The sequence below is a fragment of the Pristiophorus japonicus genome, chromosome 6 (genome assembly GCF_044704955.1).
Source record: "Pristiophorus japonicus isolate sPriJap1 chromosome 6, sPriJap1.hap1, whole genome shotgun sequence".
Taxonomy (NCBI): domain Eukaryota; kingdom Metazoa; phylum Chordata; class Chondrichthyes; family Pristiophoridae; genus Pristiophorus; species Pristiophorus japonicus.
The window spans coordinates 47,894,136-47,906,790 of record NC_091982.1 but is presented as its reverse complement, the minus strand read 5'-3'; the positions used below and the strand labels follow the sequence as shown (position 1 = coordinate 47,906,790).

Genomic DNA, 12,655 nt, shown 5'->3' with positions numbered 1-12,655 from the left:
ACCTAGTGTACATTTCCAGGCCCGCGTTACAATCGGATCTCTCTGATTTGGTTATGTACCTTCACCACATGGACTGCAGCGATTCAAGAGGGCGGCTCACCACCACCTTCTCGAGGACAATGCGAGATGGACAATAAGTGCTGTCCTTGCCAACGACGCCCACATCCTGTGAAGGAATAAAAAAATACTATTCGCCTCAACTACTCCGAGGTAGTGAGTTCCACATTCTCACCACTCTCTGGGTAAAGAAGTTTCTCCTGAATTCCCTATTGGATTTATTAGTGACAATCTTATATTTATGGACCTCTCGATTTGATCTCCCCCACAAGTGGAAACATTTTCTCTACGTCTACCCTATCAAGCCCTTTCTTAATTTTAAAGATCTCTATCAGGTCACCCCTCAGTCTTCTCTTTTCTGGAGAAAAGGATCCCAACCTGTTCAGTCTTTCCTGACAGTAGTCTCCGTTCTTATATCATCCTTGTAAATCTCTTTTGCACCTTCTCCAGTGCCTCTATATCCTTTTTGTATTATGAAGACATATTACAGTTAACACTGTTACAGTTCTTATGATAGAAGGATAAGGTTTCAGCAATATTTGATCTGAAATGCATGACCTGGAAAGGTGCTGCAAGCAGATTCAATAGTGACTTTCAGAAGGGAATTGGATATGTACTTGTTTTGGGAAGAGTTGCAGGGCTCTGGGGAAAGAGCGGGGGAGTGGGACTAATTGTATAGCTCTTTCAAAGAATTAGCCCAGCACAATGGGCTGAGTGGCCTCTTCCTGTGTTGTACGAATCTATGATTAACCATGTTTAATATTTTTTCCCAGATTTTTTTCTCCCGAAATTGGCCTGGGTTTTTATCTGTTTTTTTTTGTCTCTCCCAGGATCACATGGCTCCGGTTGGGTTAGTGTGTAGATGTTTTTAGTATAAGGGATGTTGCAGTGGTGTGGGGCGGACTGGTTGGGCTGGGTGCTCTTTGCCTTTCCGTCATTGTTATGGGTTTGTATGTAACCTTTAGAGCTGCTGGTGAAGGGCCGTACGGCTCTTTGTCGGCCAGCGCAGACACGATGGGCCGAAATGGCCTCCTTCTGCGCTGTAAATTTCTATGTTTCTATATATCAGCCTATTTGTGATATTGCATGAATGTAATCCCCAGTCATTTTTGTGATAAATGTATCTTTCTGTTGCAGAGCGTTTCAATTGGAACAAAAGTATTCTACAACTACTAAAATGTGTCCTGCCATTCATGAGGAGGTAAGTGGCTTGCAATTAATGTATTTCAAAGTTGGCCAACAGTAGGTTCTGATTAATAATGATGCAAACAAAATATTTCAAAATGCAGACTCCTGTAGTTCATTGGATTCTGGTTCCCAGAACAGTCTTAACTTGATAGAGCTTATCCTTACTTTCCATTAATTATTGGTAATTTTCTTGCTTCACCAAAGTTATTGATCAGCATCACACCCAACATTTTATTTTTTTAAAACCTTCTAATTGCAACCATACATTAGCCTATCTTTAAAGTTGTTACTCACTTACATAGGATTACACAGGATATACGGCACAGAAACAGGCCATTCGGCCCAACCAGTCCATGCCGGCGTTTATGCTCCACTCGAGCCTCCTCCCATTTTTTCTCATCTAAATCTATCAGCATAACCCTCTATTTCCTTCTCCTTCATATGATTGTCTTGCCTCCCCTTAAATGCATCTATCCTATTCGCTTCAACCACTCTCTGTGGCAGCGAGTTCCACATTCTCACCACTCTTTGGGTAAAGAAGTTTCTTCTGAATTTCCTATTGGATTTCTTGGTGACTATCTTAAATGGATGGCCTCTAGTTTTGTTCTTCCCTGCAAGTAGAATTTTTTTTTTCTGTATCCACTCTATCAAAATCTTTCATAATTTTCTAGACCTCTATTCGGTCACCCCTCAGCCTTCTCTTTTCAAGAGAAAAGAGAGCCAGTCTGTTTATCTTTTCCTGATGGGTATAACCTCACATTTATGGAATCATCCTTGTAAATCTTCTCTGCACCCTCTCCAATGCCTCTATATGCTTTTTATAATGTGGCGACCAGAACTGTACGCGGTATATCAAGTGTGGTCTAACCAAGGCTCCATACAAGTTTAGGATAACTTCTCTACTTTTCAATTCTGTCCTTCTAGAAATAAACCCTAGTGCTTAGTTTTCTTTCTTTATGGCATTATTAACCTGCATCGCTACTTTTAGTGATTTTGTGTATTTGTACTCTTATCTGTGTTGAACTTCATTTGCCAGTTATATGCCCATTCTGCAAGTTGTCTTGTAATTTGTTGCAGACCTCCTCAGTATTGATTATTCCCCCCCCAATTTGGTGTCATCCGCAAATTTAGAAATTGTGATTTTGATTCATGTGGGCATGATTGCACTCAAAAGCTTCACTCTGATAGTGCAGTAATTTCAACAATATTGTAATAACATTCCTGATACTCCTTTGGTCTTCCCTCTTTGTATTAGAAGTGCACATGTCCTTTTGCTATATAGGGTAATTCCGACTACTCCACAATACTCTGTTACATTTCACTTCTCACTGCCTCAGCTCTCAATAACGTAATCTCCTCAATGAAACCCACCACCTGCTCCCTTAACCCTCCCACCCCTGCCCATGATACGTTTCCTGACCATTTAGCTACCCTTCCTGGGCCCAAAGTTCTCTCATCTCAACTGCTCACTTTCCTCAGGCACTGTTTTTTTTTCACTTCTTTAAAACGACTGTCCTTGCTGCTGCACATTTACAAAGCTCGCCATTGACCCCTTTGTGCTCTTCAACCACCACTCTATCTCCCATTCCAGAATGTGTCATTGTTACTTAACTCTGCACACACCAGTCCCTGGACAAAGTCACCAATTACTTTCTGCCCTCTTTGACCTCCCTGCAGCATTCGACATGGTTGACCACACCAAAAAAACTCGAGATACTTTGGAATAGTTCCGTGCCACAATTAATTCACAGCTATTTTAACCAACTTTTTTTATGCATGTAAATTGTATGTTTACAACATAGTAAAAGACTCGATAGCGAAGGATATATATCATTCCTTACCTGTATCACTATTGTTCCCTTTTAACTGACAAAAAACTAAGATGAATTTTAAAGCTAGACTTTCCACCTATTATTTATGAATACATGGAAAATCTAGCCTCTGAGTGATATCTATGCTGGGTGACTGGAGTATCAGAAAATCAATAGATTGCAGTCATGGTGCCTTTCACAGCTTCAAGAAGCCCCAAAGTGCTTCATGGCCAATTAAGTACTTTTGAAGTGTCGTCATTGCTGTAATGTAGGGAAATGTGGCAGCTAAATTACGCACAACAATGTCCCACAAACAGCATCTTCTTCCAGTGATGTTAGTTAAAAGATAAATGTTGGACAGGACAATTGCCCTGCTCTTCAATAGTGAAATTGAATCTTTTACATCCATCTGAGAGCACAGATTTTACATCGCATTTGAAAGATGGCACCTCTAGCAGTGCAGCACACCCTCAGTATTGCACTGAATTGAGGCCAATTCACTAAATATATTCAAAAAGGAATTAGATGTAGTCCTTACTACTAGGGGGATCAAGGGGTATGGCGAGAAAGCAGGAATGGGGTACTGAAGTTGCATGTTCAGCCATGGTTTTCCAGACCAATATGTCGAGGAACCAACTAGGGGGGAGGCAATCTTCGACTGGGTGTTGTGTAATGAGAGAGGATTAATTAGCAATCTCGTTGTGCGAGGCCCCTTGGGGCAGAGTGACCATAATATGGTGGAATTCTACATTAGGATGGAGAATGAAACAGTTAATTCAGAGACCATGGTCCAGAACTTAAAGAAGGGTAACTTTGAAGGTATGAGGCGTGAATTGGCAAGGATAGATTGGCGAATGATACTTAAGGGGTTGACAGTGGATGGGCAATGGCAGACATTTAGAGACCGCATGGATGAACTACAACAATTGTACATCCCTGTCTGGCGTAAAAATAAAAAAGGGAAGATGGCTCAACCGTGGCTATCAAGCGAAATCAGGGATAGTATTAAAGCCAACGAAGTGGCATACAAATTGGCCAGAAATAGCAGCGAACCTGGGGACTGGGAGAAATTTAGAACTCAGCAGAGGAAGACAAAGGGTTTGATTAGGGCAGGGAAAATAGAGTACGAGAGGAAGCTTGCAGGGAACATCAAGACAGACTGCAAAAGTTTCTATAGATATGTAAAAAGAAAAAGGTTAGTAAAGACAAATGTAGGTCCCCTGCAGTCAGAATCAGGGGAAGTCATAATGGGGAACAAAGAAATGGCAGACCAATTGAACAAGTACTTTGGTTCAGTATTCACTAAGGAGGACACAAACAACCTTCCGGATATAAAAGGGGTCAGAGGGTCTAGTAAGAAGGAGGAACTGAGGGAAATCCTTATTAGTCGGGAAATTGTGTTGGGGAAATTGATGGGATTGAAGGCCGATAAATCACCAGGGCCTGATGGACTGCATCCCAGAGTACTTAAGGAGGTGGCCTTGGAAATAGTGGATGCATTAACAGTCATTTTCCAACATTCCATAGACTCTGGATCAGTTCCTATCGAGTGGAGGGTAGCCAATGTAACCCCACTTTTTAAAAAAGGAAGGAGAGAGAAAACAGGGAATTATAGACCGGTCAGCCTGACATCGGTAGTGGGTAAAGTGATGGAATCAATTATTAAGGATGTCATAGCAGCACATTTGGAAAGAGGTGACATGATAGGTCCAAGTCAGCATGGATTTGTAAAAGGGAAATCATGCTTGACAAATCTTCTGGAATTTTTTGAGGATGTTTCCAGTAGAGTGGACAAGGGAGAACCAGTTGATGTGGTATATTTGGACTTTCAGAAGGCTTTCGACAAGGTCCCACACAAGAGATTAATGTGCAAAGTTAAAGCACATGGGATTGGGGGCAGTGTGCTGATGTGGATTGAGAACTGGTTGTCAGACAGGAAGCAGAGAGTAGGAGTAAATGGGTACTTTTCAGAATGGCAGGCAGTGACTAGTGGGGTACCGCAAGGTTCTGTGCTGGGGCCCCAGCTGTTTACATTGTACATTAATGATTTAGACGAGGGGATTAAATGTAGTATCTCCAAATTTGCGGATGACACTAAGTTGGGTGGCAGTGTGAGCTGCGAGGAGGATGCTATGATGCTGCAGAGTGACTTGGACAGGTTAGGTGAGAGGGCAAATGCATGGCACATGAAGTATAATGTGGATAAATGTGAGGTTATCCACTTTGGTGGTAAAAACAGAGAGACAGACTATTATCTGAATGGTGACAGATTAGGAAAAGGGGAGGTGCAACGAGACCTGGGTGTCATGGTACATCACTCATTGAAGGTTGGCATGCAGGTACAGCAGGCGGTTAAGAAAGCAAATGGCATGTTGGCCTTCATAGCGAGGGGATTTGAGTACAGGGGCAGGGAGGTATTGTTACAGTTGTACAGGGCCTTGGTGAGGCCACACCCTGGAGTATTGTGTACAGTTTTGGTCTCCTAACTTGAGGAAGGACATTCTTGCTATTGAGGGAGTGCAGCGAAGGTTCACGAGACTGATTCCCGGGATGGCGGGACTGACATATCAAGAAAGACTGGATCAACTGGGCTTGTATTCACTGGAGTTCAGAAGAATGAGAGGGGATCTCATAGAAACGTTTAAAATTCTGACGGGCTTCGACAGGTTAGATGCAGGAAGAATGTTCCCAATGTTGGGGAAGTCCACAACCAGGGGTCACAGTCTAAGGATAAGGGGTAAGCCATTTAGGACTGAGATGAGGAGAAACTTCTTCACCCAGAGAGTGGTGAACCTGTGGAATTCTCTACCACAGAAAGTTGTTGAGGCCAATTCACTAAATATATTCAAAAAGGAGTTAGATGTAGCCCTGACTACTAGGGGGATCAAGGGGTATGGTGAGAAAGCAGGAATGGGGTGCTGAGGTTGCATGTTCAGCCATGAACTCATTGAATGGCGGTGCAGGCTCGAAGGGCTGAATGGCCTACTCCTGCACCTATTTTCTCTGTTTCTATGTTTCTATGACTCAGTGATCCACCATGTCAGAGCTCCAATGTGCTGTGCGCGATACAGGGCCATCATTTGCTGTGGCAAATACTGTCTGCTGTTAATTAAATTTGCCCGTGCCCATTTAATGGCGATATTTTGTGGGGAATGTTGCTGAAAGTGCGAGCTGATAACGTCGCAACGCGGGAAACAGCTGCGCATCTCCTTAACCAATCAGATTGAAGGATTGTGAAATTAACAGCGCAAGGACTGAGAAGGAAGTGTAAATTAGAATGGGTGAATTCAATGTCAAATCAGGTACATAGAGAAATAAAGAGAGGGAACTAGATTGGATTAAGAGACAGCAGGCCAGAATTTCCTATGGCTTACCGCCCGATTTCTGGGCGGTATTGGCCATTATGGGCGGTAATCAGGTAAGCGAGAAATTCCTTACCTGAGTTACGCCGGCAGTTTCGAGATCGCCCTGGCGCGATATTTGGGTCAGCGGTGGCCCATAAGTACGTTTTTTTTTTTAACCGCCCACGAGGATCAGTGTAGTTGGGGGGTAGGTGAGTAGCTCTCCAAGAAAAAGGTTAGTGATTGGATTTTTACTAATTATTTTAAATATTTGTTGTGGTGATTTAGTTTAAAAGTGTCTTGGGAATGTTCTTTTGATTTTGTAGATGATGTTTTTTGAAACGTTATTTTTATTGTTTTTCTGCTGTTAGGCCCAACCTGCAGCCTTGGGATAAATTTTTATAGATTTTTTTAATTTATCGACCATTTTGCTTAGGAACCACCCAATCGACCCTAAATTTCACTCTTTTGCCCAGAATGGGGGTGCAAGGCCCATGTTTTTCACTCAGCGGATATTTACATTTTTTGAGGGAAGTTTTCGCCGGCAATAATCTTCCCAGCCTTAGCGGACTTTTGGGCGGCAATCGGGCGCTGGCGGGCTGATAGGAAATTCTAGCCCAGATAAAAAGATACAGAAAGGAAACATTTTTTTAAAACGTTTAAATTTAAAATTTTACACTTTTAAAATCTCCCACAACAATTAAAAGCTGAAGGAATGAAACTCCACACAATGCCACAGAGGCTGATTGGCAGTAAGTAACACTTAGCACATTGTTAAACGAATCTCTGACAGCCATTCCAGGCATAATTAAATATACGTGCCCCGTAAATGGTTCCAAGACAGGCTCCTTGCGTTACTTCAGACCAGCTCCAACTTTCTGCAGCGAGTTTAGTTCATATCTACCGCACATATACAGCAACTTCACATCACTCAATGCATTTCAATAGTGAGGCAGACAGCGAGATGCTGTTTTTGCGAAACTAACGGCGGAGCAGCGTATCTCCGACAGCAACATCTGGGTTTCCGCCTCTAACCACGCATCGGCCCCTCGTCTGAAGTTGTTGCACCATTTGCGCATAAATAACGACGAGCGTCATTAGCCTCACCGCTATTTTGACAGCAAATTATAGCCCATAAGATTTGTGCTTGCAAATCCTTTAACGGTGTGTGTCCACTCTCAGTCACGGGAGGTCCCAAAGGAGGCTGAACACCTCCTAACAGAGGGAGGTAGGAAAAACAAAAGGCTAGTCACGGAGTCATTCTCCACATCGCAGGAGGATAAAATGAAAAGCAACCTTGGAATATGCAAAATGGTCCCCGACTTCAAGATACTATATAATTCTATTTTCAAATGCAATTCCTTGGCAAAGATAGATTGCGCTATAAAATGAGATTGATGATTTGAATTCAGTGTTTAAATAACTGGAGTAGATGTTGGTGCAGTGAAATTGAAGTTCTGCTCCAGTTTTGATGGTCTATATTTGATGAACTTTTACATTTTAACAACAACATTAGTATTTGTTATGTTTAGAATAACTCCACAAGACTGAGTACTGTGAGCTAAAACTGATGTGACCTTAGTCTCTTTCGTAAAACTCCAGAGTGCCAAAGCAGCATGGCAGACGACCTTTTATACTCGCTTGCATGAGGTGTGCAGGTGACCCTTGGGCCTCCAACAGGTGCGCCCTCTGGTGGCAAGTCTTACACAGTTATAATGTTTACATACATAACAGTATTCATGTCAATTTCTTCACAAAAAACATTCTTGAAATAAGCAAGCTTAATAATTTCACTTCATTCAAAATAAAAAATGAAAGCCCTGTGTGTTTTTCTGTTGTGTAGCTTTAAATATATTTATTTTTGGGGGATTCTGGAATTAAACTAATATAACTCTGTAATTGTGGGTGATGCATTTTAAATGTAAATGCTAGGTTTCATGGTGAGATGTATTTCCAGCTACTAGTTATGTCACATTAACTTTTCCCTAATTAGTGGAACTGAATGAACTAAAGCTGTTATAATAAAGCAGATGAAAATATGTGCATCCTAAATAAAGTCACATGTAGAGACAAAACCTATCCAAATGTTCAAAGTAGGCAAACTCCTGTAAGGACTATACCTAGCAACGCAATGGGGCCAAAATTGCCCCTCTCAAAGGCCCGTCAGCGCCTTGAGAGGGGTAATTTTGTTTGGGCGAAGATGTCGGAAGCGACCTGCCTGGATGCCGGCGGCGAAAAACGGGTTTGCATTGTGGCCGCCATTTATTTTTTGGTTGGCCGACTTTGCAGTCGGCACGACAATGGCGGCCGCAGGTTCAGCCGGGCCGACTGCTACCCTCTCCTGGGTGCCAGGCTGCTGGCCCGGCAGAAACCCTCCCTGGTGGCCCAGTGGGCGCCACTAAAGTGGCCGCAGAACTCGCAGCGGTCCTCCCCTTTAAAAGAAGGGGAGGGACGTTGTGACGTGTCAGCATGAAGTGGCACATCCATGGTGACATCATCAGTGCAGCGCTGATGTGCTGAGCGTCGCAACAATGTTCTAGCCCCCAACAATTTTAAATTTTTTTTAAAAAAGAGGCCAATTCCAGGAGATTTAGCCACCCGTCTCGCTGGGTGCTACATTTCCGGATTATTCGATCTGCACGCCCCAATACCGGGCATGGGGCAACTTCGGTCCTAATGTGTCTACTCTTTTGTTGATTAAACTGTAGTTTCAACTTTTTTGCCCTGACTCTCTCTGGGTGAGTTAATTTATTGACGCATCGAATTGTATTTCTTTTATAGCTTTTTAGAGAAAAAGCTAAACCAGTTCTTCAGTAAAGAACAGATGTCTGTGTACATTGACTGTCTCAGGGAGATTTTGTGGCCTAATGGAAAGCCTGCAGAGCCACCGCCAGAAAGATCAAATGAAGAAAAGACGTCTGCTAAAGAAAAAGCTGAAAAATTACTGCAGAACGCAACAGGTAAAGTTCAGTGATCCAGAACTGTCCCGTTCCCCCCCCCACCCCCTTTGTTCAAATCCTCCTATTCAACCTCTTTCTTGACCAAGGGAGAAAGCCCCTGACCTTCTCCAAGATGCTACCAATCTTGCAGTTGAATTAAATCACAACATAACATTCTCTTGTTAATTACTCATGGTCAATGCGATGATCTAGACTGAGGGGGTCAAAGAGGAATTTTCCCTTATTGGCCCTGGATTTTTCACTGTCTTTTTGCCTGTCTCAGGTGGCGACATAGCCTCCCCTGGGAGTTGGGGATGGGGGTAGGAAATGCTGCGGCCATCATGAGTGTGGGGCAGGCTTGATGGACCTGCTGATCGTTTTCCGCCCGTCATTTTCATATGATTGACTGGTGGAAAAAAAAACTACATCTTTTGTTCGTATAAATATTTGTTACTTTATTTCTGAACATTAAGAGTGGGATGAATTATTTAAACAGGCATTAAAATGAGTCAATATTACCTCATTGGTCTTGGAGCCAATGGTTCTTGCCTGATGCACCAAGGACACTATCTGATTATGGGCCAGTTTCCCTGCTATCAAAAATCTCTCTCTATACTATGGGGCTGATTCAGCAGTGTTGGAAATTGAATCATCGCTGCAACTTTGCCAATTGGCCTGGGACCTTTCAATGTTGGGGAAGAGGTTGATACAGCTGTCGCAAAATTGAATCACTGGCTTGTACGGACAGGCTGAGAGATCAAACCGGCAACATAGTCAGACCCATAATGGAATGATACCCCACTGCCAAGTGCCATTAGTGCATACTGATCATATTTGAAGCCAGTAACAATTTTGATCAGAGGCATCAAGTAAAACTGCCATTCCAGGAAGTAGATGGGCACATGTACATGACCAGAAAAGACCATTGCAGTCCATCTAATTGGGCTTGCTGTCTAGGAAATATCATATCACACGATACCTCTCATACCTAAATAATCTGAATAATTGTCCTTCATTGATGTAGATTATTTGTGATAAATAAAACCCATTTAAAACAGATGAGGAGAAATTTCTTCTCTGAGGGTTGTAAATCTGTGGAATTTGCTGCCTCGGAGAGCTGTGGAAGCTGGGATATTGAATAAATTTAAGACAGAAATAGACAGTTTCTTAACTGATAAAGGGTTATGGGGAGCGGGCGGGGAAGTGGAGCTGAGTCCATGATCAGATCAGCCATGATGTTGAATGGCGGAGCAGGCTCGAGGGGCCATATGGCCTACTCCTGTTCCTACTTCTTATGTTCTTATATTCTTATATTTGTTCCTCAACCAACATTATTAAACACATTATCTGGTCATTTGTCTCACTGCTGTTTGTGGAAGCTGGCTGTGCACAAATTGGCAGTTCCATTCACCCATCACCCCTGTGCTCGCTGACCTACATTGGCTCCTGGTTAAGCAACACCTTGATTTCAAAATTCTTATCTTTGTTTTCAAATCCCTCCCATGGCCTTGCCCCTCCCTATCTCTGTAATCTCTTCCACTCCCACAACCTCCTTAGATATCTGCGCTCCTCTAATTCTGTCCTCTTGAGCATCCCTGATTGTAATCATTCAACCATCGGTGGCTGTGCCAGGAGAGTCAAGGGGTATAGGGAGGGGGCAGGAAAGTGGAGTTGAGGCCAAGATCAGATCAGCCATGATCTTATTGAATGGCGGAGCAGGCTCGAGGGGCCAAATGGCCTACTCCTGCTCCTATTTCCTATTTCTTCTATTGCCTAGACCCTAAGCTCTTGGATTCCCTGCCTAGTCCTCTCCGCCCCTCTACACCTCTTTCCTCCTTTAAGACATTCCTTTAAACTTATCTCTTTGACCAAGCTTTTGGTAACCTGCCCTAATTTCTCCTTATGTGCGCCTTGGGATATTTCATTATGTTAAAGGCACGATATAAATACAAGTTGTTGTTGTAATTGGTGGTGAACTGCTTTGGGACAACCAAATAATATAAAATGTGTTATACATGCTTTATATATATATGCAATTTATTTTTATGGGATATTGATTCATTGCTATATCCCCTTAAGTAGCTCAGTGTCAAATTTTGTTTGATAATCGCTCCTGTGAAGCGCCTTGGGACATTTTATTATGTTAAAGGCGCTATATAAATGCAGGTTGAGATTGTCTTGCCTATATGGCCTAATTAGCACCTTCAACCTCCTATGGCATTTTCAGTAAAGTATTCCACCTTGTGAAGGCAGCCGGCCTGGTCTCTGAGCTCATGGCTTTTTGCTAGATCAGTACATTGTGACCCCTCGTATTCTGTTGTAGCAATACAATAAAATACAAGATAAAAATTCAGACAGACCATTTTTGTCACGTGTTCGGTGCCTTAACCTGCTAAACTATTGGCGCAGGCCAGGTATCAGTTTCTAGTGTAGCTGCATAGCTGATTCATTTTATCTGTTAAAATTCTCAAATTGTTGATGCAGCCCAGGGACCCCTGATTATTGGATGGACTCGGTGCATTGCTGTGTGGTAGGACTCAAGTTCTTCACTCAGTCTTCCTCATACTGCTCCCTCTGCCAAGGAAGAATTGAAGATACAGGGACAGTCGAGAATTGGCAGAAGGCTGAGAAGTGCCTTCAGCGGGTTATTATAGGGCTGATCAGTTTATCATGGTGGAGTTTCTGTTGGAAAACCTGCAGGTTCAGGTTTACCCGCATGCTGTGGAGTTTTGACTTCACACCATGCGTGGTTTTGCTTTGACTGGATCCCTGCCCAGAAGTCAGCCTGATTGACGGGCTTGGCTTCCAGTTGGGCGGGGAGCACTCCAGAGGAGGCCGCAGGTAAGTTACCTGCTGCTGCTAGTGGGGTGGGGGTCTAATCCTGTCCTTGGGTGGTTGGGGGGGGGGGGGTGGCAGAGGACGTGACCCTTGACCCCGAGGGTGGAGCCTTTTCCCAACCTCGGGGAATGGGGATTATTTGGGGAGGAGTTTGGGGTGCCTTGGGGGAAGCACTTATCTATTTCCCAGAAGCTGCCCTCTTCTCCCTTGAGCTGCCGTGTTTCCCGAGGCAGGATAAATCTGAGGCTGCCAGTCTCATCAAAATAGTTAATTGGCCAACTTGCCTCCTGGGAACGGGGGTTGGCTGTCCACCCCTTTGCCCTGCCTCCATTAAACCCAGAAGTGGGTGGGTTGGGGTCGGGTTTGAGATTTTCTTTTAAGTTTTAACATCTCCCCCGAACCCGACCCGCCAGTTTTTGGGGTTTAAGATTCAGCCCGCTCTGTCACTGCACTGTGGCGATTGACCATTACTGTGGGCTCA

General features: G+C 43.5%; 1 protein-coding gene across 2 annotated transcripts in view; it reads left to right on the top strand.

The window, feature by feature from the left end:
- Positions 1-12,655, top strand: part of LOC139265651 (uncharacterized) — a 93,647-nt gene that overhangs the window by 67,385 nt on the left and 13,607 nt on the right. For both annotated transcript variants that reach the window (XM_070882834.1, XM_070882833.1), the window contains exons 13-14: positions 1,195-1,258; positions 9,179-9,357. In XM_070882834.1, coding sequence (XP_070738935.1) covers positions 1,195-1,258; positions 9,179-9,357 — 243 coding nt within the window. The remainder of the gene's footprint in view (positions 1-1,194; positions 1,259-9,178; positions 9,358-12,655) is intronic.